The 27,548-nt window shown below is 41.4% G+C and overlaps 1 protein-coding gene and 1 long non-coding RNA gene across 5 annotated transcripts in view; one reads left to right on the top strand and one right to left on the bottom strand.

Annotated features, from left to right (window-relative positions):
- Window positions 1–27,548, bottom strand: part of ARFGEF3 (ARFGEF family member 3) — a 158,298-nt gene that overhangs the window by 116,698 nt on the left and 14,052 nt on the right. For all 4 annotated transcript variants that reach the window (XR_012075032.1, XR_012075033.1, XR_012075034.1 and 1 more), the window contains exons 3-4: window positions 4,555–4,636; window positions 1,009–1,140 (exon numbers count right to left, since the gene is read on the bottom strand). Coding sequence is in view for 1 of the 4 variants with exons in the window: in XM_072965913.1 (XP_072822014.1) it covers window positions 1,009–1,140; window positions 4,555–4,636 (214 nt within the window). In the remaining 3 variants the exon portion in view is untranslated. The remainder of the gene's footprint in view (window positions 1–1,008; window positions 1,141–4,554; window positions 4,637–27,548) is intronic.
- Window positions 1,151–2,790, top strand: LOC140697736 (uncharacterized). Its single transcript, XR_012075037.1, has 3 exons — window positions 1,151–1,229; window positions 1,943–2,038; window positions 2,635–2,790. It is a non-coding gene; the product is annotated as an uncharacterized lncRNA (long non-coding RNA).

Genomic DNA, 27,548 nt, shown 5'->3' with positions numbered 1-27,548 from the left:
ACTAGGAAGTGAGTAAGCATTCACACCCCAGACAGGCTGGCTTCAAAGTCCGAGTTCTTAATCACTACACTCAATTACCCAGCAACAGGGCTGGGGTGAGACCCAGGGTGTTAAGAAAATGCCGTGATCGAAGCTGGTATTTTCTTGTCTGAATGGAGAAACTGAAAGCCAGAGAAGTGATGTCTCCTATCCAAGACAAAAATCCTACAGTGCGCTTCCAGGAAGAAGTCAACCATTATGATATGACACCAACCGCTCAAACATTTCTCTACACACAGTCCTCAAGGGACAGGCGGCTTTACAAAAGCTAGCTCATTGGTTCAAGCTGTTTTACTCTGACCAAGGTGCTGTTTGGGGATAGAAATTTCCATCCTTTTCTGCCTGACTCACTGTTCACTCACAGGACACAACACACTCCAGAGTCAGTAGAAGGGGCTCCCAATTACAGTGATTCTCAGGGGAGGGAAAAAGGGGGAAAGGGGAGGAAGAGAGGCCATCCCCCAAAGGAAGACAGTAAGTAGAATGTGGGAGGTAAGGTCACATAATTTGATGATGGAAATAAAGATGTAATTCTGATATGGCTCCCAGGGATAGGCTTCTTTCCCTTAAAATGACGATTCTAAAACCTCAGTATGTATCAAAACATCATTAGGTCTTTGTTTTAACATAAACAGGCAGGTAGAATGCTTAGAGTGATCAGATCTACCCCAAGCTGGAATTACTCACATATAGTCTCTCAAAAGACAATAAATACATTTCCTAACAACATTTGATCTGCAGGATCAGGCAAAAAAATCTTAACAGACTTACTGAAACTGTGCCTTTCTACTTAGTCGTCATTTCTGTTCAACAATCAGGGTAATTCTGGGGGACCATAAGCAAAGATTATAACCATATATTCCCCATGACCATGGTGCAGAGGCATTTTCAAGATAACAATGAGGGCGGAAGGGTCAGTGTCTGTTCCCATCCCAGTGACGCAAACTGGGGGGACCACGTCAAACCAACCTTCATCACTTCCACCTGCAGGTCTTCGTGGAGGGAAGGCGTCACTTTCACAGCGTTCAGGATCTGATTGAGCAGCTGCTTCTCATCGGAGTCCGTTTCCATGGATACAAACCTCTCTTCAGCCAGAAGCTTCTGTAAAGAGGCACAGGGCAGTGATCACAGATAGGCATTCCCCTGCTGCCTTAGTCTCCTGTATCCAGTATGTACTGTATGCACTGACGGTAAGGTCTCTTACTCTGGCAGCACGTTGCTGGAGGCCATTAGGAAAGAGCCCCTGCTCCGTGCCATGAAAAAGAAAAACGTATCAAACCTTTGATAAATGGTTTTGGGCAAAGACTTATCCTGCTATTGGAAAATTCAGTCTAAATTTTTTTGAAGCAAAATTCTACTGCAGTGGTCACACAAGTGATTTGGTTGGTGGGGATGGAGGATGAATGCTCCAGGGGGAATCTAGCCCCTCAGATAGTCACACTCACTCACACACACACACACACTTTCTGAATGTACCTTTGTCACCAGAAAGGAGAAGGTCCTGTAGACAACAAGTTGACTTTTCAGATAATTGCCTTTGTACTTCCTAATGTGAGCTGTCATTTACCCTGGAATTATTCATGAATCCATGTGTCTTAATGTGTTTTCATCAGAAAATCAATCCCACAATAACTCAAACAAGAAGACAGTCACTTCCATGAGGTTTCCTAGATGTCATTACATCTCACAGAATAGCTCTCTGCCATTGGAGGACAACTCAGTTTTCATAAAATTCTCTGAGATTGTACCAAAACCCACCTGCTTACAGCCTCTACCACCTCACTCTTCCCCAGAGCCATGTAGACTAAACTTCTCAGATATCTGAAGTCAGCTAATCTCTTCCTCTCCATACTAACCCTCCCCAGGGGCCATCAAATGTTCTCTCAATGATATGGTTTTACAGACACTCTCCTGCCTGACGTGCGGCCTCCGGCGTGAATGTAATACTTCAAGGGTGGTCTGAAAATAAAGACCAAGAGCATCAAGAGTGCATGCGAAGGTAAACTGTGGAAATTTGGGTGATTATGAGGTATCAATGTAGGCTCATCCTTGTTTAAAGAAAAAAGTACCATTCTGTTGAGTGATGTCGATGACAGGGAGGCTGTGTGTATGTGGGGGTAAGGGGTATATGGGAAATTTCTGCACCTTCCTCTCAGTTTTACTGTAAGCCTAAAAGTATTCTAAGATAGTATTCAAAAAATAAAAAAATTTTAAATGGCAGAGAGGAAAGAAAGAAAGAAATGGGGTCTCTGGTGGCACCCCTGAGCTCCTGCACCAAACTAGAACTGCCCACCTCTAGAATTCTAGTTAATTCTATTAAATATAAGATAGTTAAATACGTTTATTGCCTAACACCAAACAAAAACAGTAATGTGTAAGTTTAATCATATTCCCTGATCGAATTAGCTTAGTTGTGAATCACAACACATCTGTTCTATGCTGAGTCACCCGGAAACCCCCAATTCTCATTTACAAGGGCTGCAGTTAAGCGGTTTGTCCCCATTCTGTCCTGAGGTAGTTGATTTTTGAGACCCCGGTGTAGGATGGATTTTATATTTATCCCTGTTAAATTTGTCCTTGTCCCATGCGGCATAGGATTGCAGCCATGAAGAATTTTTGGAATTCTGATTCATCCAGGGTAATGAGTCCCTCTTTCAGCTGAATGCCACTGCAGATCCGGAAAGCAAGCATTTCAAACCTTCCTCGTAGGCTCTGACATTTGCCTCTGCAGTTATTCCTCATTTTACTGTACTTCACTTTACTGAGCTTCCCAGATACTGTTTTTTTTTTTTTTTTTAAACAAATTAAAGGTTTATGGCAACTGGGTGTCAATTAAGTCTATGGATGCCATTTTTCCAATAGCATTTGCTCACATCGTGTCTCTGTGTCACATTTTAGTAATTCTTGCAATATTTCAAACTTTTTCTTTATTACTCTTTCCTTTATTATTCTATTTGTTATGACGATCTGTGATCAGTGATCTCTGATGTTACTACTACAGTTGGTTGAAGGCTCAGATGATGTTAGCATTTTTTATCTATAAAGTATTCTTAAATTAAGGTATGTACATTTTATCAAACATAGTGTTACTGGATGCTTAACAGACTACAGTATAGTATAAACGTAACTTTTATATGCACTGGAAAATCAAAAATTTCATGCGGCTCACTCTATTGTAATATTTGCTTTATTATGGTGGCCTGGATCTGAACCCATAATGTTTTCCAAGTATCCTCTCAAAAGAGATTTCTGACTATCATGCAATATATGCAGGGCAGCCCAGAGTTAGTTTATATACAAATGTTTTTAACTTAAAGTGATAAAGACTAGAAAGTCCTAAAAAACAAAAAACCCTTAACTTGATGGAAGGTCACAGGGAATGGTGAGAGGAAGACCACGCCCACTAGATCACTGAGGTTCCCACTATGCGAGCCCCTGAAAACACCCGAGTATAACTTAGAGCACTTGAGGGTTCAAAAAAAAAAGTAACTAAATGGAAAATCTATGCAATACTAGAGAAAAGGGAACATCAGTGGCAGGTCAAAACAAACTCCCATTTATTTTTATGGTTGGTCCAATTACTTTGAACAAAAGCAAGGTGTTTTTAATAATATTATTTAAATATTTTTCAAATGTTAAAAATTTTGAATGCTATTGCATATTGAAATACATATTATCTAATTCCAATCCCCTAGGGAAAAAAGTGGTAATTTTCTTACTCTTTCATATTTATGAACTCTTAAAAGGTACGAGGGACCTCTCTGAACTTACAGAGCTAACAATGAAATAGTACATACTGAAGTGAAAAGACAGCCAGCAAATGCTACCAATCCACGTTCATGTTGAACAAATCCCCCACAGGCTTCAACTCCACAGTATTTGTCACTTAGATACTAAACCACTTAAACAGTCAATGTATTTGTACTGCCGTCACCTTTGCACCTTTGGAATTAGATCTGTTATGTATGGTACAAAAGAAAATGAACAAATGCTCAGAGAAGGCAATCTGTGTGTGCAATCTGACTTTTCTCATTAGACCAAATTTCCTTTTTTCTTCCCAATCTTATTCTGGAAACAAAACACATTAATCCACTCGCCAACCTAACTGTAGAATGGAAAAACAAAACACAATCTTTCCAGCTTATCATTACCCAGAATCACAGATATTGAACACATACAAGATTTGAGATGGTACAGAACTTGAGGTATCTCTCTTTTGATCCCTTAATCTCCTAAAAGTTGGATGTCACAAAAAATATTTCATTTCTGGATGGGCTTAGCTGGGTCGCCAATAATCTGTCTAACAACAAAGGCTCGTCAAGATAATGCTGTGCACAGAGGAATGCTGGTCAATGTAAGTAAATCCTGTTACCCTCCCTGGTTATTCCCCAGCTCAATCAAATTTCTGTCTGGGATTTTAAACAATCAGTATTTAAAATGTTAACTGTTTGTTCTTTCAAGGCCAAAGTGGTCTGTCAACTTCTGTCATCCTGTTGCACTCAGCGACAGCCATACCTGTATCCCTGCCAAGGCATGTTGGGCCAGCTTCACATTCTTGGATTCCAAAGCCAACTGGAGAGGCAGCAGGCATTTCTCCCTGGCAAACATAAATAAGGACAGCAGGTGAGCTCAGCAAAGCTGGCAGTCAAGTGATCCAGGCCTTATGTACACCTGCCCCCAAATGCCGCCACACACAGACACAAAACTACGACCAATAGTGAAATTGTACATGGACTTTAAAAAAAAAACACACAGCAAAAAAGCTGCACAGATATAATAGCATATCAGCAGCTCACCTTCTAAGGATGGCTACAGGGAGAACACACAAGGACTTTCAAACAACTGGTTGGTGAACTAATTATTACATGGAAGGACCCTCACCAGTCAGTCCAGAAACATACCTGATCTTTCCCAAATTAATATAACTGCTTGTAAGTACACCTGGAGTGCACAACTCTAGGAAGCACCATTTATAAAGATTTCTACACCCTGCTCATACCTCTTCCTCCCTGAGCAAGTAACAGCATAGCCACTGAAACTCTGCCTCATCGATATAAATTGAAATTTGAATAACTTGTCAATTTCTCCTAAACTCAAAGTGTTCATTAATCATTTATAGTTTTTAACAATTTTTTAAAATTTCTTTTATTGGAGTATAAGTCAGTTTACAATGCTGTGTCAATTTCTGATGTACAACATGTTTCAGTCATACATATACATATATTCCTTTTCACATTCTTTTTCATTATAGGTTGCTACAAGATACTGAATGTGTATCTTCCCTGTGCTACCCAGAAGAAACTTTGTTGTTTATCTATTTTATACATAGTAGTTAAGATCTGCATATCTCAAGCTCCCAATATTTATAATTTTTGAACTTGCCCTTTAGTCTCCATTCCAGATCTGAATTTTGTGATGGGTTCTTAATAAACATGTTTCCAAGACAGAAATACAAATGAACCCTCAACCCCTTTGACCCATGAGAAGCACCTGGTGTCATGCGAAAGACAAAAAAAAAAAAAAAAAGAGGTTTGACAGCTACTTGTGTATTTTGAAGCTTAAGAAAAAAATAACTGGGCACTAAAACATGTTAGAGATAAACCAAAAGGGTTACAAAAAGAAACATTTTTCTGTAAGAACCATTCACTCTAAATAATTAAACAACAGACCAAGAATTTTAATCAACCCATTATTTCCCTACAGTTTCACACTGGCGCAACAAATGAAATGCTACTTAATTTTACCAGGTTCCCCCACCCTCGCTTAAACCAGAGCAGCCCCATTTTTATCTGTTTTATATTTTCAGCATAAACTGAAAGATTCATTGACTTCAGGCAGTATGAAAGCCCCAGGGTAAGACTACAGGATTTGGTCTTTTGGAGAAATAAGGATCACAGTTGTAGAACACAGTGAAACAGAAAGTTAATTATGGCTCTAATTCCTTCCTGTCCACCCTGCAGTTTTTCCATGGAATCTTCCATCAGCAGCTCTGTGACAGATGGAGAATCCCAGACACTCCCCCTAACACCGGCCACAAAGAACAAAAACAGACTATCAGAAGGAACATTCACCTGCCTTCCTAATCCTTCTCACCCCTCTGTTGCTGTTACCATTACCATCAGCTTGTCACCGTTACCAGGCAAACACTGCTATGTGGTCAATTAAAGCAGGAATAGCTAATTTTCCCAATTTTGCTTCTTTTATTTAATCACAACCAGTTTATAAACTTGGAAAAATTAATCGGAAGGGTGAAAGTCAAGTAAGAATTAGCAATAATGAGCTGATGGAATTTTAACAGAAGAACCATAGAACTTCATCTGCAAACTCTTAAAACAATCACATTTCCACCAGGATTAACTCACTGTGATAGAACTTTCATCTTGGATTTGGAGTCAGATCTGCCCTTGATGGCACAGTACCAGTGAGCAAGCGTGGAAGTCCAAAACGCTTCCAGTCCCATAGCCCGAAGCAGAGAAAGTCTGCTGAATGGCTGTGCACTGAAAATGACAGGCCTTACACATTTCTCACCAAAGACACCAAACAAGAGTGGATGCCACACTCAGCAGCAACCAGGACATTCCTGGAAATGCTGAACCCGCTGACCCTTGGGGAACAGCATTCTATTTGCAGATAAACAGCTACGTGCCCATGTTGCTCGGCCATCAACAGTATTAGTCCTTGAAATCCTCTATCCACTCTTACCTACTTCTACATTCACACAATTTATATCATAGACCAGAGCCAGGTTGCTGACAAGTGCCAGGACCACCAGGTCGCACCACGATTCCAGTGGACATCTCTGAACTGCTCCCCAGGCCAATCATGGTCACCAGGGACTGGAAGGTGTAATTGGTTCAGGTAGGTTTGGGCTGATTTGAAAGGGATCAGTGTTTAGTGGAAAGATTATGGGCTATGGGATCACACAGACCTGAATTCAAACCCTATTTCTAAGTTGTGCGATCTCAGTCAAGATACTTAACTCTGCTCAGTCTTAGCTTCTAATCCCATAGAAAGAGCATCTTAAGACCAATCCTGCAGGGTTACAGTAAAGATTACAGATAATATGCATCTGGGGTTGGGAAACTTCTTCCATAAAGAGGCAGATAATATTTTAGGCTTTGCAGTCCATGTGGTCTCTGTGCTAACTACTCAACTCTGCTGTAGCACAAAAACAGAGCTAATATGTAAGTCAATGAGTTTGGCTACGTTCCAATAAAACTTTATTTACAGAAACAGGCAACAGGCCAGATTCGGCCCACATGCTGTAATTTACCCAGCCCTGATATAGACAGAGGCCCAGCACAGACAATGATTTTCATCACAGGAGAAGAAGATCTAATCTTGTCAGAGTATCTGGAAAGATTTTGCACAGGACACGAGCACATGTCCTGGGATGGTCTTAGCACAACCAATTCAGGCACCAAGATTTCTCTTAGAAAATCATTGCTTTGAGGAAGCAGACTGAGAGGTTTCATCTGGATACAAAACCAAGGTACTCCATCCATCCCACCATCCATTAACATGTGTGCAAGGCACCATCATGGGTGCTGGGAAACATCCTACAAGAAACAATACAGAACAGATACTCACTTTCATTTTATTCATGGGGTGAAAGAGAGAAAAAAGAATATTACCTATTTCTCTATTTAGTCTGCCAGTCACTTCAACCTTAAAACTGGCATTCTTACACTTGTTTTACATTTGAGAAAAAGGAGGTTCAGAGAGGTCTCATGGCCTACCCAAGGTCACACAGCTTAAACATCTATTGAAGACAATTCAAATGGAAATCTATCCAACTCCCAAGATCAAGTTTCTTCCAATACGCTTTGGTCTCAAAAGATCAGAGCAAAGCTAGAATAGCCCTCCTCCTTAGAGGAGTGTGAAATCATTTCAGAGGATTCATGGGCCACCCCCCCAAAACCCCACATGGACCCCAAGAGCCCCTGTCTTCAGGAGAAAGGACCTGCCCAACGTGGCACAAACTCCGGTGTCTGAGTCAGAGAAGAGGCCCGTGTTCCCTGCCTGGGCTCAGGGTTCCACTGGGACGAGGAGCCCTGAAGAGCTGTTACACTGAGCCCTGAAGCAGAGAGGTGGCTTCCTGTGTGTGCACACAGGAGGTGAGGGGGATAACTCTCTTCAAGGTCCAGGGCCTCTCAGCCCCTCAGCCTCAAGCATCCCCCAGATTAGCGTCACGAGCCTCAGATCTTGCCTTCGACAGGAAACGAACACACATGGGAAATGAACCAAGCTCACGAGGCACAACTGATTTCACTGCTTGTTCTGTGGTATCATAAAACCCCCGCTGCCTTAATTTTCTTTAAAGTGGTTTCAATAAAATAGAATAACAGGCCTGTTAATTGAGTCTCAGGATGGAATTCATAATGAAGATTCAACGGGGCACACATTTAGTCCCCTCTGCACACGCTGCACGGCAATAATCACCTCTTGCTCTTTCTGGATGCTGCCTCACGGGGGAGGGGCACCCCTAAACCAGGTTCAGCGACATGAGCGATTAGTTTTTTATGCGCAGGCACATTCAAGGTCACTCTTGTCTAATTAAATAAAGGCAGTGGCCCCAGGACTCATGTCCTGACATGTTATGATTCCTTAAAGGAGAATAATTAGCAGTTCTGCACATGGACAAGGAAGCCATCATCCCATGGCAGTGTCTGTTCGTGTCAGGAAGACAGAGTCCATCTCCTCAACTGTGTGGTCACGGTTCACGGACCAGCTTTATTGGGCTGCAAGATGACAATGGACAAAGGGAAATTAAAACAGGTAAATATGGGAAAAGTTAGGATTTGCCCAAAATTATCTTTTAATATGAGCACAAAAGTGAACTTCAAGTAAAACCAAATGTATTTCTGAATGTTAGGCTGATTCCTCTTTGACGCACGGCGTGGGATGGAACACAGCTTCTTTAGATTTCTGAGGTCTGCTCATACTATTTCTAGGATTCTACGATCTAAGCCATTTATTCAGTAACTGTCTGGGTTCCTTCACATAATAACCGTGACTGAAAATCAGTGGCCTGTATGTCCCAAGTACCATGTTCACAAAGTCATACTTACTATTTCATTTTACTATGCAGAGGTTTAAGAGTTGGCAAAATAAACTAAGGGAGATGAGATGACCTGTCCAAGGTCACACGTTGGTAAGTGACAGAGCTGTGATTTTAATTTAGACCATCTGTCTTCAAAACCCACAGAGACCTCCGCGATGTCAGCACCAGCAGATAGCTCCCCGCTGACTGTGGCGTCTGGCAAACGGCTTTAAGAACAGCAATCCAGGTGACCACCAGGTTAAAAGGATGGGGCCAGACATCCAACAAGTAATGTAAGTTATCTTACTGTGAGGGGTCGCTCATGAAGCAACACGTTACATTGACAGTTGGAGTGTAGTTATGAAAAGATACAGTTGGATCGGTGGGGTAAGTGTGGCTTTGGAACCAGCTGCTGGGGTCAAGGAATAGCCATCACTTTTCCGAGTAATCATGATCTTTCCTAGTCTGAGTACAGAAGACTTTTCAGCCCTTTGCTGTGACATTTGGGATGTTATTATTCATGTTTATGAATTCCGATGCTTTCACAGTTTACATCAACATTGACGAAGCTTTCGCCAGAGCCAACTGGAACTGAACTGGTTTCTTAATTGATTTTCTCTGCTGTGCAGTTAAAAATGTTTCCATTGTATTTCTATTTTCGCTTCTATCTTAACGAAGTTATCTTTATCAGCAGCAATCCTTTCGCTTTGTATTTCACAACAAAGATTAGATTCACCAATCAGGAACTGCTTTAGGTCCTGGGGCCACAGCTGTGAACAACATAAAATCCCATTTCTCCTGCGGGATAGCAAGATGCCTCAGCAAGCCTGCCGGAGTTACTACGCAGAGCACATGAAATGGCCATTTTTTTGCACGTCTGAAAGGGTTGAATATCCATCATTTTATATGATTCAATCTGTTAAAAAGAATTCTAAATAATATGGCTATGCTCAAAATACACTCAAAATTTTCCCTCAAAATGTACACTTTTATTATACTTCATTACAAAAGGCATCCATGTACATTAAAAGATCCAAACAGTACAGAGAGAGACACAGCAATGAATATCAATTCGGACGCTGGTTTAAGAAGGAGCTGAGCTGAATGTTCACAATGGGTGTGTCCAGGCAGGGGCATGGGGGATCTTTTATTTTCTTTGTATTTATACTTTCTAATTTTTATATAACTAGAGTATGCTGACTCATGAAGAAAATATTTTTAAGGCTACAAAGTCACTGGGCTGCTCACAAAAATGAACATCAAGGCATCTCCTGTTCAGCTCAAAAAGGTCAGTAAATTTGTGTACAGAGAAAATACAAAACCTGGAATTCATTTTCTTCCCTTTCCTTCTGGCACTGACGTCAACAGTCCAAGGGTTCTTTATAGCAATTATACCTACTGTTCTTATCCGTAAAGAAAACGTCCAACCTCACAATGGGTCTAACTGTGCTAACAGATTTATTTTTGTAATCAAAGGTAACTGCAGGGGATTAGGTAGGTTATCAATCACCTGAAAAATTTAAATACTATCTAGATTTTATCTTTGCTATTGGATACCTCTAATTTTAAAAATAAGCTGTAAAAGAACAGAAAGCAACATAAATACAAAAACATTGTTATATTATTGTGATAGAACAATGGGTTTGTCCTTCCAATTTTAAAGTTTTCTGACAATATTCTTGCAATATTTAAAAAATACAAAACACAGTAAAATAATTTGATTCATTTTGAAAAAATTGTATTCCAGGGACCTACTGAGACATATAAGTTACATGTAACATTGTATAAGTTTGAAGTGCACAAGAAAATGATTTCGATATACGTATATATTGCAAAACGACCACAATAAGTTTAGTTAACGTGCATCACCTCACACTGTTACAATTTTTTCTTCTTGTGGTGGGAACTTTGAAGATCTATTCTTTTAGCAACTTTCAAATGTATAATATAGTATTGTTAATTACAGTCACCATGCTGTACATTATATCCCCACAACTTACTTATCTTTGAAAAAATTAAAAATGCCTTGGTATTTCACCTGCAATCTAGGATTATCAATATTAATACTTCCACTGGAAGATATAAATTCTATGTAATGAGGGGGAAAAACAATAAAGTTTTTATTTTTTTTAATTTCTAGAGTAAACAAAAGAGACAATTAAGTCCATATTAATCATAAGGGAGGTTGTTCTGGATTTTTTTTTTTCTTTTTTGCAACTACTGAGCCCCTTACGTTTGGGGGTACTGCACTGGGCACTGAGTACAGAACAGAGGAAAACAAGTGTCATTCCTGCCCAAGACAGGGGCGAGTGGTAATGTGCAAATTCAGCTTCTGAATGGATAAATGAATACACAAACAAACGGATGGAAAGTGCCTAAGAAGTGTTAACATGAAGGTCATTTAAAGGTTGGTTGAGCCTATAAATAAAAGTCCAATAAAAAAAAAAAGACCAGATCAAGCAGCATTCCCACTCCATTGGATACAATACTTTGTATTGGACACAATGTATTGGCTTTTTCCTTTGGATCAAATGTTCTGTCACTTTAACCAGAGGATTCCTCAGTGATACAAGGGAGAGTGGCCGCGGATGTCACAGAGATGCTAAGGGCTTAGGCACACGATCTCAACCCAATGAGGAGGGACGAATGTTATCAACATCTACTGACGAGGGAAGTGGAGAAAAGTTACTCTTGGACAAGGGCTGGAACAGTGACTGCAGCCCTGAACTCAAGCTCCATGTGACATTGATGGTTACCATTTGTCACTCTCAAACCGTGTTCCAAGACCTGGGTTAAACATTTCACACACAGCAAGTCTACAAAGGACCTTTTATAAAGACACTCCTTTCTTTCTGTCCATGGTCAATCCATCCTCACACTTTCTCACGTCATCTCCCACGTCAATCTTCCACACGTGGACTTTTACATGTTTCCACTTACAAATCCCTCCTCACCTCCATCAACACACTTAGCAGTTCCTCATATAACCTCCTCCTGAGGCACCATGGATGATGTTTTCCTCTTTAATTCTGCCATTAAAAACAATTTGTCAATGTACCTCAAGAGCTTAAAAATATTTCTATGCTTTGACCTAGGATTTTCTATTCTACGAAAATTTTCTAAAGAAATCATCACAGAACAGCCCAGTTTTAGGTGCAAAGATTTGTCTGTAGTTTTACTTACAATGAAATAAAGTTAAATAAATCCTGGTACATCTCTGAAACAGAGTAACATACAGTAATTTAAAGTATTTTGAAAGTTTTTATGAACCCAGGAAAATGTTTTGAAAAATGTTACATCAAAGAAATTAAAAATGAGAACAGAATGTAGAAAATACACCATACCATGGTCCCACACTTGAATAAAAAATTACATACACATACGAAGTGAGTGGAGGAGGGAGGGAGACAGACAGGAAAGAAATTCCTCAAAACCCCTCCAGAGGGTATCTCTGCCTTTGAGAACACGGATAGTTTTGGTTTTACTATTTATGTGTTTTAACATTTAAAAAAACTCTCCACAGTAAAAGATACTACCTTTAGAAACAGAGAAGTGAAGCTAACCCTCTCCTGCGTGTGCGTGAACACACTCTCCCTTTCCGGCAAGGCTTTGGTCTACAATCCCGAGTGGCCTTGTTTCCAGTCATGGCTCCGAGCTAACCCTTCCTGAATTTCCTCTGTGCCTGCCTCATCTCTTCTGTCAAGTCGCCAACCTTCCCACTTTATCAAAAAAAAAAAAAAAAAAAAAAAAAAGCTGGGTAATTTTCCTGGAATACTTCCCCTTTCCCCAAAGACATTTCCTTAGCCCCTTTCAAACATTTACTGAATTCTTTCTTCTCTCTAAAGCCTTTTTGACTGAAAATAGGCTTGCGTGTGACCCTGGGATATAACTGTCAGTCACAGGTATCTAAAACCAGTATGCTTAATTGAATTTTACTTCCTTCTATAGTATGTTTTCCTGCAATCAAGCTTTCGGGCTTAGAGTGTGAATATACTCACAGCGTGAAACGTGCCCGGCAACACGGAACCACATGCGCTTTGTTTCTTAGTGATTTTTTTTTATGATGAAAATGCTCCAAATGGCACCTTAGAGGCAAGGCTCTGCCCAGAATCTCGGCCATGGAGTGGCAGGTGGAAATAAGCCACCAGAACAAACAAGAGTTCCAACTCAAACACTCAACTCTTAGGGAGGAAGGGAAAATGAACTGGACAATAAATCTCGTAACGTCATCTTTTTTATGTGCTGATAACTTTAGGCAAATACGCAGTCACTTCTTGAAAAAAACAGTAAGTCTATGGCATAAACATCATTCGGAAAAGTCTATGTAACCAAAGACAGGTAACTTAAAACTAGTTACTTTGAAACAAAACTGATTTCTTTCAATTCTATTCAGAACTCACTGGTCTATTAAAGCTCATAAGTAATACGTGTATACATTTATTATAATGACGTCTCACCCCTTAGATGTCTTGACAGTGAAATGGTAGGATTCAATGTAAAGTCACATTTTTCTGTGAGGTGGAAATTTCCAGGTAATGTCAAAATGCCTATAAAGCCAGTCTATTATCAGCACAAATGCCAGAACTAAAATGGGTATTCCTCGGTGGCTAATAAACTATTTTTAAGACATGCATAAGCTGTTTAGTAATAATAAGATTTTTAATTTTAATAAATATTTATGTTACCTACAAGATGTCCAGGCTGTATATAAAGTATTTAGGCAATAATGATGAATGAGATAGGGCCCCTGTTCACATGGAACCCACTGTCTAAGGGAGATCACAGACAAGGGATGACACTCAAACACAGGTACAAGGTAATAAACATTTGTATGAAGGTAAACAACACAAACTATAAAAGATAACAGGGGTAGGAGAGATTCTACCTAGAAAAATTCAAGTGTCTTCATGGACAAGGTGATATTCACTTGACCCTGAAATTGAGGCGACAGTATGGGACATGGTCAGCCAGGTGAGGAAGAGGGAAAGGACACATCCAGCTGAGGCTGTGAGTGAAAAAGCAGTGTGGATTCATGGAACAGTACAAGTACAACTGAGACCCGAAAAGTTATGGTGGGAAGACTGGTGAGAAATGGGTTTGACAAAGCAGAGTTGAGCCAGGATGTGAAGGGTCTTGCCTGCTAGGCCAGAGAGGCTGGCCTTCAGCCAACTGAAAATGAAGAGCTAATGAAAGACTTTTAATCAAGGGAATAATGTGATCTCAGACATTTTCTACAAAGTGGAACCCAGACTGCAATGTAGAGAATGGGTAAGTTAAAAGTAGAATATCATGGAAAAAAAATTTTGGAGTCAAACTAATCTGGGTCAAATTCAGGCCCTGCCAGTCACAACCTGTGCACTAAATATTTAACCTCTTCAATTCTCGCTTTATTCATCTAAACATGTGGAAGTAATATTACCTACTTGAAAAGTATTATGATAATTAGTTAAGAAGCTACATTAAAAACATTCCTGATTGCCCAGGGCTGTGCTAAGCGTCTCAGCACTCCTGAAGGCCCTCTGGCCCAACCCCGTTCTCTTCCAGCCCCTGGCTCTGTCCTGCCCCAGGAGCGGCCTTGGTCTTGCGGGCACGGGTATGGTCATAGCAGCCTGCAGGCCAATCTCAGACCCAACCCATGCAAACAGCTGCCCTGTGGCCAGGCCTCAAGCCCAGAGATGCACACATCTGTGGCACCATCTGCCTTCCAAAAGACAGAGCTGGGGAAAAGGCCCACGTGTATCTTCTAGAAGGAGGCTCAGTATGGTTGAAGTAGAGAACTCTGAAGTCTCAAGTATCCAGAGCATGAACTGAGGGTGCAGGGTGGGCTCTGGGTGGAAATGCTCCCTCAGCTGTGAGGTGAAGGTGAGTGGGGCCAGGACAAGGTCCCACCTGGCCCAGGACTTACGGTGGTCGGAGAGTGCCTGCTATGCCGTACATGCAACAGATGGTTGTTGCATGGTACTTTTTCTTACTGCTGCCACTGTCTTGTTGTTATAGTTTTGTTGTCATTATTTCCAGGCAGCTGGAAAGTCTGGAAGAAGGGACAACATTCTGCTTTGAGGGCCTAGTTAGTGTCGAAAGTACAACGCAGTTGGGCCTGTATTCAAAAATGGAAAGCCACCTAAAAGGGGTAGCTGACACCTCGGAAGTGGATGAAACTTCCAAGGAAAAGTACAAGACGCAAAGCAGAAGGACAGAGCTTAGAAAAGTCCCTCCAGTCAGTGAGTGGAGAGAAAAAAGGACGCCAGCAAAGGAGAAGCCGGAGGAAGCCGTGACGCTCAAGAACATGGCAGGAAGAAAGCTGTCCTTCAAGATGTGTCCCTTCAGTACTGGTACCCACCAGTCACTGAGAGCCCACTCTGTGCCAGGCATCACGACTTGGCCTACTTACGTGATCTCATTTAGTTTAGTATTTACAAGACTATGTAATAGGTAATTATCTCCATGTCATCAATAAGCTAACAGGCTCAAAGATGGTAAGAAAACTGTCACATGTCACATAGCTACTATAAAGCATTAGGTGCTTTTAGAAGCTTCACCCTACTGTTAAAACTTAGGAAAAACCAGGAACACTTTGGTCCTTGCTGTAGAGAAAAAGGTATGGAGAGGAAGAGGAGTGATGAGCCCGTCTATGGGAAGAGGCTGTGAGATGGTAACTTTCTCATTATGTTACCTTGTTTAATTCTCATGAGAAATGAGGCAGTGGACATTATCAAGTCTATTTTACAGTTCAAGACATGAAGGCTCCCAGAGTCAAGTATCCACGGACAGAGCTGATGAGTGGGTAAGTCCAGATTCAAATGTAAATGCTATGCGATACAAAAGCCTACACGCTTTCCATAGCAACATGTTACCTCTCCATCACTGGGGAACAGAAGCTAAAACAGGAAGAGAAAGGCAACTACAACACAGAAACAAGCACAGACATCCCTAGAAATTAACCAAAGTAATAAACATTTTTAATCTCCCAGCCGTCTTATCTTTTTCCCTAAAACAACCCAGCATGTGAAAGCCAGTGCAATAATCCCCACTTCTTCATGACAAATACCATCAAGAATTGTTTCTGTCTGAATAGAAAGAAGTTTAGGCAAGGATGTGGAGAATGCGGAACGCTGTGCACTGTTGGTGGGAATATAAATTGGTGCACTATGGTAAACAGCATGGAGATTCCTCAAAAAATTAAATACAGAATAACCACATGATCCAGCAATCCCACTTCTCAGTGTATACCCGAAAGAAATGAAATCAGTTATCTTAAACAAATATCTGCATTCCCACATTCATTGTAGCATTGTTCACAATAGCCAAATGATGGAAACAACCTAAGTGTTCATCAACAGATGAATGGATAAAGAAAATGTGATATTTATCTGGCTATAGATAGATACACACACAATGGAATATTATCCAGCCATAAAAAGAAAGGAAATCCTGCCATTTGCAACAACATGGGTGAACCTAGAGGGCAGTATGCTAAATGAAATAAACCAGAGGCAGGAAGACGAATACTGCATGACCTCACTTATATGTGGAGTCTAAAGAAGTCAAACTCATAGAAACAGAGAGTGGAATGGTGGTTGTCAGAGGGTACAAACTTTCAGTTGTGAAATGGATTAGTTCTGGCTGTCTAATGTACAGCATGGTGGCTACAGTCATTAATACTGTATTGTACACTTGAATTTTGCTAAGAAAGTAGATCTTAAGTGTTCTCACCACCCACACAAAAACTATGGAGGTGATGGATGTGTTAATTAACTTGATTATGGTAATCATTTCACAATGTATACATATATCCAATCAATATACTATACACCTTAAACATACAATCTTACTTGCCAATTATGTCTCAAATAAGCTGGGGGGGGGAAATGATATCTTTTTATATTTTTAAGTTATGAAAATGTAACTCCATCCCCTGTTAAAAGCTCTGTAGTTCTTTTCTCCATAGCCATCAAAAATCACTTTCAGCCATCCATGTACATCGGTAACTCCCCTTAAGCAATTCATTTTGGCAATAAGTATCAGATAGAGAACAGTGACATAAAATTTTATTTTCCCACAAACAGCAACTTCTCTTGGCAGTAATATGTTTGTGGCATTTTGATGACTGGATATTCCAATAGATTCTGTGCTGCAAGCACTTTTTAAAAATAGGTCTTAGGTGAAAGCCACAAAGGTTGGTTTGGCTCCTAATTAGCTGCCTCCTTTAAGCACATCATAGACTTTATATACCTCCCCTCTCTCAGCCTGTACAGTCAGCTGAATAAGATCTACATTAATCTGCCACTCCGTAGCCTCAGGTCTGGCACTACCTGATGTGAAGACAGGACTGTTTCTCGGGATTAAATTTATTTTTAAGGGTTGAGTTTGTGATTGGCATTTTAATGCCCATTTGAAGGCTGAAATTTTCAGAATTTGGAGAGTTACCTTTTCAGCCTGTTTTAAATTGCCTTAAACACAATCACCCTGCGGGCAGCTGTATTTACGATACATCCGCCGTGGGCTGCCTGATCCCCACTCAGGGTCACATCAAACCTATCTGGTAACTGCATGACCTTTCTAAATGCAGCCTGTCCTGGAAGAAGACACACGCCCAGTATTTTTTTTATGCACAGAAGAGAAAAAACAGTAGCAGACTGTCTCCTTAGAGAAAATTTTAAAGCCTGGAAGACTGTAAACCAAGGCAGTAAGAGCTGCCTGACGATAATCTCAATTCAGGGTGTGAAGTGGGGCCGGAGAGGACTGTGACTAAACCAGGACCCATCCAGGTCCTCCTTCTTGTGGGCGTTTACAGGAGTCTTCCTGGTGGTGTTATTCTTGGCATTCATGTCCATCAGAGGTCACAAGGAACAAATGCGACACAGCCGTTTGCAACAGGCTTGGCTAGAAGTGCCCTAAATCCAAACGGAGACTTCATGAATTTGCAAAAGCATGTATATGAGTGTCCACAAAATCAGTGAAAACAGGCTAAGGTCCTAAAGGCTGATAACAGTGTTTACGTGGTAGAAAGGGAAATTTGTCAATAAATGTATCAAGAATTCACATGTTTTAAACCCTATAATTGTGATTCTGCTGTAACTGTTATTTTTATTGGTAAAATCCCACTATCTTTCTAGCTAAAGAAAGGTAGCTTCTCCTTTTCCAAGGTCATGAAAGGACTCCCACTGAGAAAATTGATTCCGCCATGTAAACACCCTTCCAGCTGCACAAGATGCCCCGTTACTACGGTGACTGGACACACTACCCACACCCCAGTGTTGTCAGAAGGCAGCACGGCCCTCAGTCCCAGCTGGGAACATGCTGAACAGGATGAAAATGAGCAGAAAGCCTGCTGCTGAAAGACAGGGGCAGAACAACCTGGGAAAGCAACATTCACACTCAGATGCATGGACCTTACTCATCACCACTCTTCGTAGCCACAGTATGTGGCTGTCCTCTCTCCCTGGGGACACAGAAGGACCCAAAGTCCCTATGCAGGCTGAGCTCCACCCAGTCATCCCCAGAGAGCCAGAGCCAGTTTGGCTGGAGTGCCAAGGCAGCCAGGCTGCCGAAAGCTCAGGGTGTCTGAGCGGGGAGCCCCTGCTTCAGCGTAAGTGCAAAGGCGATGGCGAAGATCATAGTATCATGAGCGGCAATGGAGTCTGTTAAAAGAACTCTGGCCCAAGCTGGAGATTCATGGTTTCGTTTTGGCCCGCCAACACAGGGTGTAATCCCGGGCTGCTACTTAGCTCTCTTTGGAAGGGAGCATCTATTCATAAGACACTAGGAAGGCTCTGCCTTTCTTAGACTCCTTCAAGAGGATGAGAGGGATAAGCCGAGTGGGAGATGTGAAAGGGCTTTGAAAGCAAACACTTCATAGAACCATCAGTGAGAAGAGCAGCAGAATCTAAGGAAACCCCTGTCTTTTGCCCTGGCTCGGACACCTGCGTTCTTTTGACGTCTCAGCTGTCTTATTGGCAAGACGGGCTATCTCCATCACCTCTTCAAATTCTAACAGCCTCTACTTCTTTGGAATGTGTGGCTAGAGGTAGTAGCAGCCTTCTCCTTAGCCACTAGATTTCAATTGGTTTTAGCTGACAGTGTGGTCAGCCTCAACCAGTAAATCAAAGTTGATTTAAGCCTTTCCCGACAATCCTGTTTCCAATTTTTCCAGCCTCCCTTGGGGCTCTGGAAAGCCTTCTGCTTCCCTAGTAAAAAGGACTACACCTGTTTAGTTGGTGCTGCCCTTCAGCCTATGGTCCTTTTGCCTTCTGTTTTGGATGGGGATGTGATGACCAGAGCCGCAACAGCCTTTCTGTGGTATGAAGAGCCAACTATAATGGAAGGCCAACAGAATCCTGGACACGTGCTGACGGCCTACCTCCAGACTGCATACTATTTGAGGAAAATAAGCCCCATCTGGTGTAAACCACTGTTAGTTAGGCTTTCCGTTACTTACCACTGAAAGCATTCAGAACCTACACACGCTGATAAAAGCCTATTCCTAGAGAAGAGCCAATATTCAAATAATCGCATCTGTGCCTTCGGTCTCAATACGTTTCCAAAGGTGAAAGAGAAAATGAAGGAATGGTTAGGGACAACATTAATTCCTATTCTAACATCTAAATGACAGGTATCCAGAAAATATGCATTGAAGACATAGTCTGTATCAGTTAAAAGAACAATTTCCAAGTCAGACCTGCATTTGAACCTCTGTTGTACATTAGCTGTGTGACTTTGAGCAAATGGTTTTATCACTCCAGCCTCTCTTTTCTTATCATTAAAATACAGACTATATTAGAACCTATTGTACTGAAAGTAAAATTTAATAAAAATTAGACGATGCCTTAAGTCATTAGTACAATTACCAGCACAGATCAATGTTCCATAATTGGTAGCCATCAATATTGTGGGGGCAGGCGGAGTATATACATCAGGGGCCCTGAGTATAAGGACAACGGAGTTTAGGGTCTAGCTGGGGAAGCACACAAGTAAATCCATTATTTATGGCAGTGGGACGAGGCTATGAGATTCACCTGTGTGCTAGGATGTGGGAGAGAAACACAGCCCCATCTCCAAGCTCCCACACCTTATATAAGCCACAGGTGTTTCAGCTCTCGCATTCGAGTTACCAAATACTCAATTTAGGATTTCAACTCAACCTGCAGCAGAAATAAAAAGGACAAGAGAATGGCCAAACAGCAGCCAGAAAAAAGGAAAAGGGTCCCACCAACAGAACCTCAGGTTTGTTACAGCTGCCACATTCGCTGAAGCCACCTACCCCTGGATCCCTGAGGGTCACATGGACTCCTTTAGGGAGGGCGTATCCGTGGAGGTGCCTTTAGCTGCAAGTGGCAGGAAATCCATCTGCCTCAGAGGTTTAAACAAGGAGGCTGGCTGGCCCCAGGCCGAGGTCATCCACGCTCCCCCAGCACTGGCAAGAACCAGGCTCTCTCCAGCTTTCTGCTGATCCTCCCTCAATGTGTCAGCTTCAGCCCTGGCTGGCTCCCCTCACAGAGGCAAAGCAGCTGTAGTTGCTACAAGCATCATTTGAATGTGATAAGTTTCAAAGGAAGAAAGAACTTCACCTTCACAAGACAGAAAGAATCCCTCGCACACTCCATTCTGATACGAGGGACACAGGGCGAGCCCACGGCCAGAGCAGACAGTGGCACCCGCGACAGGGCAGCCTCCTCTGAAGCACACGGCTGACAGGAAGGCAGTTCCTGACACCCAGTCAGGTGCTGGGGAGGGACGGGATGGTTGGCTGCTCAGTAGGCAACCAAAGGTTTCTGTTCCAGAGAAAAACAATGGTTTCCAGTTCCCTATTTCAGACATTAGCATTTATTTTAAAGAACATTTATACAAGGGCCAGAGTGAAGATTTCCAGATCTTCCTGGCTCAGGCTCATTTGCTTGTAATTTCCAAGGACCAATTAGACATCTCAGTATTCTTAGGAATCAGAAATAAGACTTACTTAAATCCAGATTCTTATCTGCTCTTTTGTTCCCAGAACTTTGTTCTTCAACATAAAAATCATCCTTTGAAACTTAGCACCGGAAGGAAAAAAAAACACTTAATCATGCTGCAAACTGCCAAAACACCGCAAGCCTTTTATAAGTGATGTTTCACACGCGATTCGTTGCATGTTCTGTAAAGTATCGTCTTCCTTCCTATCTTAACGTAACCTCTGTAAGACCCCAATAAAGAGGACATTGTTCGCAGGGCTGTGAGAATTTCCAGGGAGTTTCCATAGCTAGGGGGATGGCAGAAGTATAACAAGACCCAGGTGACAGTCCCACAGGCCTGTGAGGCAGGAGAAAGGGAAGCACTCCCTCCACACCGTGACCGCACGCTTGCTGTGCTGGCCTAGAGCTTTGGAGGCCAAGGCAAGGCCCTGAGAAGGCAGGGCTGAAAGCAACTCCTGTTCTCAGGGAAGAGGAAGCGTCAGTGGCTCTGAAGAATGAATGATTCAAGACTCTGGCCTCTGAAGTGGGTAGAAATGGTTCTCAAAGTGGAGGCTAGACACCCGAGACCCTTTCAGATGGTCCGTAAGGTCAAAACTTTTCCATTCCCAAACTCTTAGGCATATATAGTGGAGTTTATCCCCCCCAAAAAAAGAATGTCCACAATTACTTGAAAAGGTGGTTAAAAGTCCCCTCCTATTTTAAACCACTTACCTGCAGAGCCTGGATATGCTCCATCTCCTTCAACCAAAGCAGCAGACTAACAGATTGAATAGAGAAGCAGAGCTGAGAATCCAGCTGTTTTCTATTAAGCCAGGCAGTAAAGAGATTTGCAAAAATGTGAAATTCTTCTGTTTGTTTTGAAAGTAGTTACTTTTTATTAGAAAAAAGCCTTTATATTGACATGTAATAGGCTTAGTATTTTTAATGAATTAAATGTTTTTAAAAATTTCTAATGTCTAATATGGTAAATATAATCCAAAAATATTTTTTAAAGCTCTTTGGGGCCTTCAATAGTTTTCAAAAGTGTAAAAGGTCTTGAGACCAAAATGTCTGAGAACTGCTGCATTAATGTGATGGATGGATGAAGAAAATGTGATTGATGGGGCTCTGCACCCAGTTCCAATGGGAGGGACCACGACCCGACCAAGCAATGCCCCCACATCCGTGGGGTGTCCTACAATTCATCTCAAAACACTATCTACCCGAAGACAGCATCAAAGTCCACAGTTAAGGCCCACAAGACTGCTCCCTACTCCCTTTCAGACGCCAATCACAAGTCTAGGTCGTGGCTTGTACTTCTGACCGGCCTGCTACAGATCAGATGCTCCAAGCACACCCCCCCCCTTAGGTTGGATTAATTTGCTACAGAAGCTTAGAGAACTCAGAGAAACATGTTACTTACTAGTTTACGGGTTTATTATTATCATTCAGGAACAGCCAGATGGAAGAGATGCGTAGGGCAAGGTACGTGGGAAGGAGCTTCCCTGCTCTCTCCAAAGCGCACCACTCTGCAAACCTCCATGAGTTCACCAAACCCAGAAGCTCTCCTAACCCTGGAAGCTTCATTGATTAATTAAGTCATTGGCCACTGGCAGCTGAACTCAATCCCCAGCCCCTTTCCCCTCTCCCCTCTCCAGAGGTCGGGGAGTGGGGCTGAAAGTTCCACTCCTCTAATCACATGGTTGGCGCCACAGCAACCACCCCCCCACCCTTAAGTGCTTTCCAGAAGTCACTTCATTAACATAACAAAAATACCTTTATAGCTCAGGTCACTTAGGAAATGCCAAGAATTTTAGGAGCTCTGGTGTCAGAAAGGGGATGAAGACCAAATACAGTTGACCATTGAACACTGTGAGGGTTAGGGACAGCGACCACCAGCACACTTGAAAATCCGAGTATAACTTTAGTCAGCCCAGCACAACCTTGGTTCTGCATTTGTGCATTCAACCAATCTCAGGTTGTGTAGATGTATTTAATGAAAATAATGTAGAAAGTATTTAATGAAAAAAATCTGTGTATAAGTGGGCCCTCATAGTTCAAATCTGTGTCGTTCAATTGTCAACTGTATATATATTATTATAAATCACAATATCACAGTGATAATATATGTGTGTATATATACATATGTATACACAATGGAAAATTACTCAGTCATAAAAAGAAGGAAATCCTGTCATTTACAATAACACGGATGAGCGCTGAGGACATTATAAGTGAAAGAAGTCAGAAAAAGGCAGATAACTGTGATCTTACTTCCATGTGGACTCTAAAAAAACTGAACACATGAAAACAGAGTAGATTGGTGGTTGTAATAGACAAGGGGTAGGGGAATGGGTGACAGGTCAAAGGGTACAAGCTTTGTTATATGACGAGTAAGTTCTGGCAATCAATGTACAGCATGACGACTCTAGTAATAATACTGTATTGATAACTGGAAGTTGCTAACAGTAAATCTGAAAATTCTCACTACACACACAAAATGGTGACTAGTGATGGATATGTTAACTAACCTTATTTGGTAATCATTTCACAACATATACTTATATCATATATACTTTTACACCTTGAACTTACACAATGTTATGTCAATTACATCTCACTAAAGCTGGGGAAAGAAAAACTATATATATATATATCTACATGCCAGTGACATGGAGACAAGCCCTATGGGCTGGAAGCTGCTCTCTCACTAGGATATTGAGGAGACAGGAAGGATGGAGGAGGTAAAACAGAGGCTCTTCCCCTGCTCAGGAGGCAGCAGGCAGGCATGCTGAGCCCTAGCAAGGGAGACCCCATCCACCTCTGCAATGGGGTCTCTCCAGATCTGTCTCCCCTACATCTACTGCTTGGTCAGTGATCATACACTGGGGAAACAGAGGGACCTCACCGGTGTCCATCCTTCGGTGCCCATCTTCATTTATAGAAGCTGACAGTCAAAATGACTAGCTCAGGGCCCCAGTAGTCCTATGTGGGAGAACCAGGATCCAGGACCTAGCATATTCCAATTATCTGTTTATTTGCCGCTCAGCAAGTGGTGGGCTCTTGGAGAGTTTGTCACTTTTTCCCACTGTGCTCCTAGCACAGAGCATGTTGCTTGCTTGGCCCAGACTCCAAACCAGGACACCTGTCCTCACCAGCCACTCCTCCACCAGAGCCCAGATTCCCCTCACACCATCTTCCTACTTCCAATCGCAGCACCGGGTGCTGACAATAGAGATGTGGCCATCCAAGACCCAGAGCTGCAAGGCAATCAGCACGAACAAATATTTATAAAGGCGTCCACTGTGCTGAATGCCTGGGCGCACACACCTTAAACTAACAATTGCTTTCTTTCTTAATCAAATATCCTATTGACTTTGAATTACGCCTATAGTTTAACTATCTCTGAAACACATGAATTCGCCCCTCCTGCCTTTCAGCGAATATGTTACTGGCCTCATCTTCCACACCCAGCTTTATTTCAGAGATGAAGTTAAAATCTTGGGGGATCGGTACAACTCCCCCAAAGCTCAACCTGCACGGCCTCTGTGCTCAGCCCCGCCCCCCCGCCCCCGCCCGCGCCCCCGTGCCTCCTGCCCAGCTGAACAGAGTTTCCTGGCTTCTCTACCAACAGTCTCTGAAATAAACACACAAAACCCCTTTTGTTTTTGAAGGATTTTCCTCCCAGCTGGTAAATACAGAAAAACAAAATGGGGCTTACAAAACAGAGCAAGCAACGGGGAACTTACAATTTCAGGGAAAGAAGAAATCTTTGAAATGCAACAGTTCTCTGAATGCCATTAAATTAATAAGGCAAGGTCTGCTCCCACTCAGAATTCGACCTATTCTAGATAGGCCTAAAATTGAGCCCTCCCCTAAGTCCTCTCTTGGTAATTCTGCATGTTGGCTCATCTTAACCGTCCCTAAAGAAAGCACCTTAGTTGCTACTTAGACCCTTCCCTCAGTCAGGTGAGCAGAAACTCAGAGAGGTAAGGGTTAGTTACTTAATTACATATTTACCCAGGCTTCCCTAGTGGTAGTCACATCAATTCTAGACTGGTGTCTCTTTCATCTTAAAGTCTCTTTCTGCCTTACAGAGAGGAAAAGTCAATTTAGATCATTTCCTGGCAAAGTCACATATACACATTAATCTCGAAAGCTCTAACAATTTATGGCACACCCCTCCATCTGCATGTAGGATACTCCCCTCTTTTAAAACTCTGGCTCCTTGGAAATTGAATTTAGAGTTGTTCCAATACAAGGTGATCTTATTGATACTCCTACATTAGAAGTTGTACTCATGAGTGAGCAGTGACTAAATATAGCCAATCTCCCAAGAGTTCTTTTCAATAAATGGTGCTTCATCAAATAATTTGCTGCATGAAATTTAGTTTTATATAGGTCAGCTTTTAACATAAATTACAAATAAGAAAAAATGAACTTCTGTGTTACATCAATAATGGGAGAGGTAACACTCCTTAATGGGTTAAGAAGGTGAACTTTTTAATTAATTTTTATTTTTTATTGAAGTATAATTGACTTACAATGCTATGTTAGTTTCTGGTGTACAGCATAGTAATTCAGCTATACATATATTTAAAAAAAAAATTTGGTTCATTTATTTTTAAATGGAGGTACTAGGGATTGAACCCAGGACAGTGTGCAAGCACTCTACCACTGAGCTATAGCCTCCTCTGCATATATATATATTCTTTTTCATTGTAGGTTATTACAAGATAATGAATGTAGTTTCCTGTGCTATACAGTAGGATCTTGTTTATTTTATATCTAGTAATTTGTATCTCTTAATCCCAAACTCCTACTTTATCCCTCCCCTTTCCCACTTTGGTAATCATAAGTTTGTTTTCTATGTCGTGAGTCTGTTTTTTAAATAAGTTCATTTGTATCTATTTTTAGATTCCACATATAAGTGATATGATATTTGTCTTTGACTTATTTCACTTAGTATGATAATCTCTAGGTCCATCCATGTTGCTGCAAATGGCATTACTCATTCTTTTTTATGGCTGAGTAGTATTCCATTGTATGTACATACACCACATCTTCTTTATCCATTCATCTGTTAATGGGCACTTGGGTTGTTTCCATGTCTTGGCTATTGTGAATAGCACTGTTATGAACCTTGGGAGTGCATATATCTTTTCAAATTAGAGTTAAGAAGGTGAACTTGGACTCCCAACAGTCCTGACTGTCCCAGGTTGGCTCAAGGAGACTTTCCAAGCCTCAGGGCTTCCCTCACCTCACAGAAGAGCTGTCAGGATTGAGACCAGCATAACACTGAAGAGGGACCGTGGCACATAATACAGGTTTAAAAATGTTAACTTGGGTTCTAGTGACCCAAATTTAGTTGGAAAAATGTGACTCATAGGTAATTAAGTATGCTAAGAAGAATCATATTAACAGAGCACTGAACTACAAAATAGGTAAAGGGAGATCTCCTGTGTCAAACTTACTGCACTTAACTTGAAAAATATACATCAGGGCATTGTGTAATTACATAATCCTACTGAGTGACAAACAGTTCCACCACACATAACTATGCAGTAAAATACAAACATAAAATATTTAATAAACAAAGATGTCTAAAGAAAATAAATATGATTCTAGTCTTTGCACCATCCCCAGTAGAAAGATCCTAGAGGGTGAAAAAAAGGAGACACCAACACCTCACTGGGCCATTACGGCAGTGAACTCACGAGCGCAGGTCCCTACCCGTCTCTTGGAATCCATTTTTATAATCCATCAATATAAACAATTTTTCAGAGGCAAACTTTGAAATTAAAGCAGGAGATTTGGACCTAAACTGCCTTAAGACACAGTTTAATTACAAAAAGCATGCATGGAATAACCCTAGCAAAAATCTTACCTTCATTCCACTTAAAAGGAATGAAAAGACCTAAGAAAGAAAACTCATGATTGGATTGTTACACTGTTTCAAAAGGGAATATGTGTCCTTCTAACACTTCCCTTTAGAGCCAAGTGCCACAAAACAAAAACATCAACTACTTGTTATAAAGGAAAGATGAGTGGCTGTGGCTGGCTTTGAACATTAATATATTGTTCACAACCCAAAATATCACTCAGACCCTTTGACCCCTACATCCTAGCTTGGATGGGTTATGTACGTCTTTAAATGACTACATCATTTTAAAGTACTTTTAGGTCCAAGGCTATTAACAAGGAGAAGCTTTATAATTGAGAGTTAATTATAGATCTTCCTTATCAAAGGGGTTAGAATAGGAAAACTATTAAAATTGGTGTTACACGCTGGCAGATACACAGGAGTAGCTGTCTGTAAGTTAGGAAATAGCATATAGTATTGTCACGTATACTATGTTAAAAGGTGACCGGAATACTCTTTTATTTCCACATTAGTAGGGAAAGGAAAAAGAGAAGCTAAATCTTCTTTGGGACACCTTGATTTCTAACACAGATTTCTCCATTGGTAAAGGACTGGTTTACAGGCTGCTTATTGGCCACTCCACGTGCCACTTTGTCCCTGCAGACTGGTTTTTGTG

Source organism: Vicugna pacos, chromosome 8 (assembly GCF_048564905.1).
Source record: "Vicugna pacos chromosome 8, VicPac4, whole genome shotgun sequence".
Classification (NCBI taxonomy): domain Eukaryota; kingdom Metazoa; phylum Chordata; class Mammalia; order Artiodactyla; family Camelidae; genus Vicugna; species Vicugna pacos.
The sequence above is the reverse complement of the archived record's forward strand: the minus strand, read 5'-3'. Positions and strand labels throughout refer to the sequence as shown.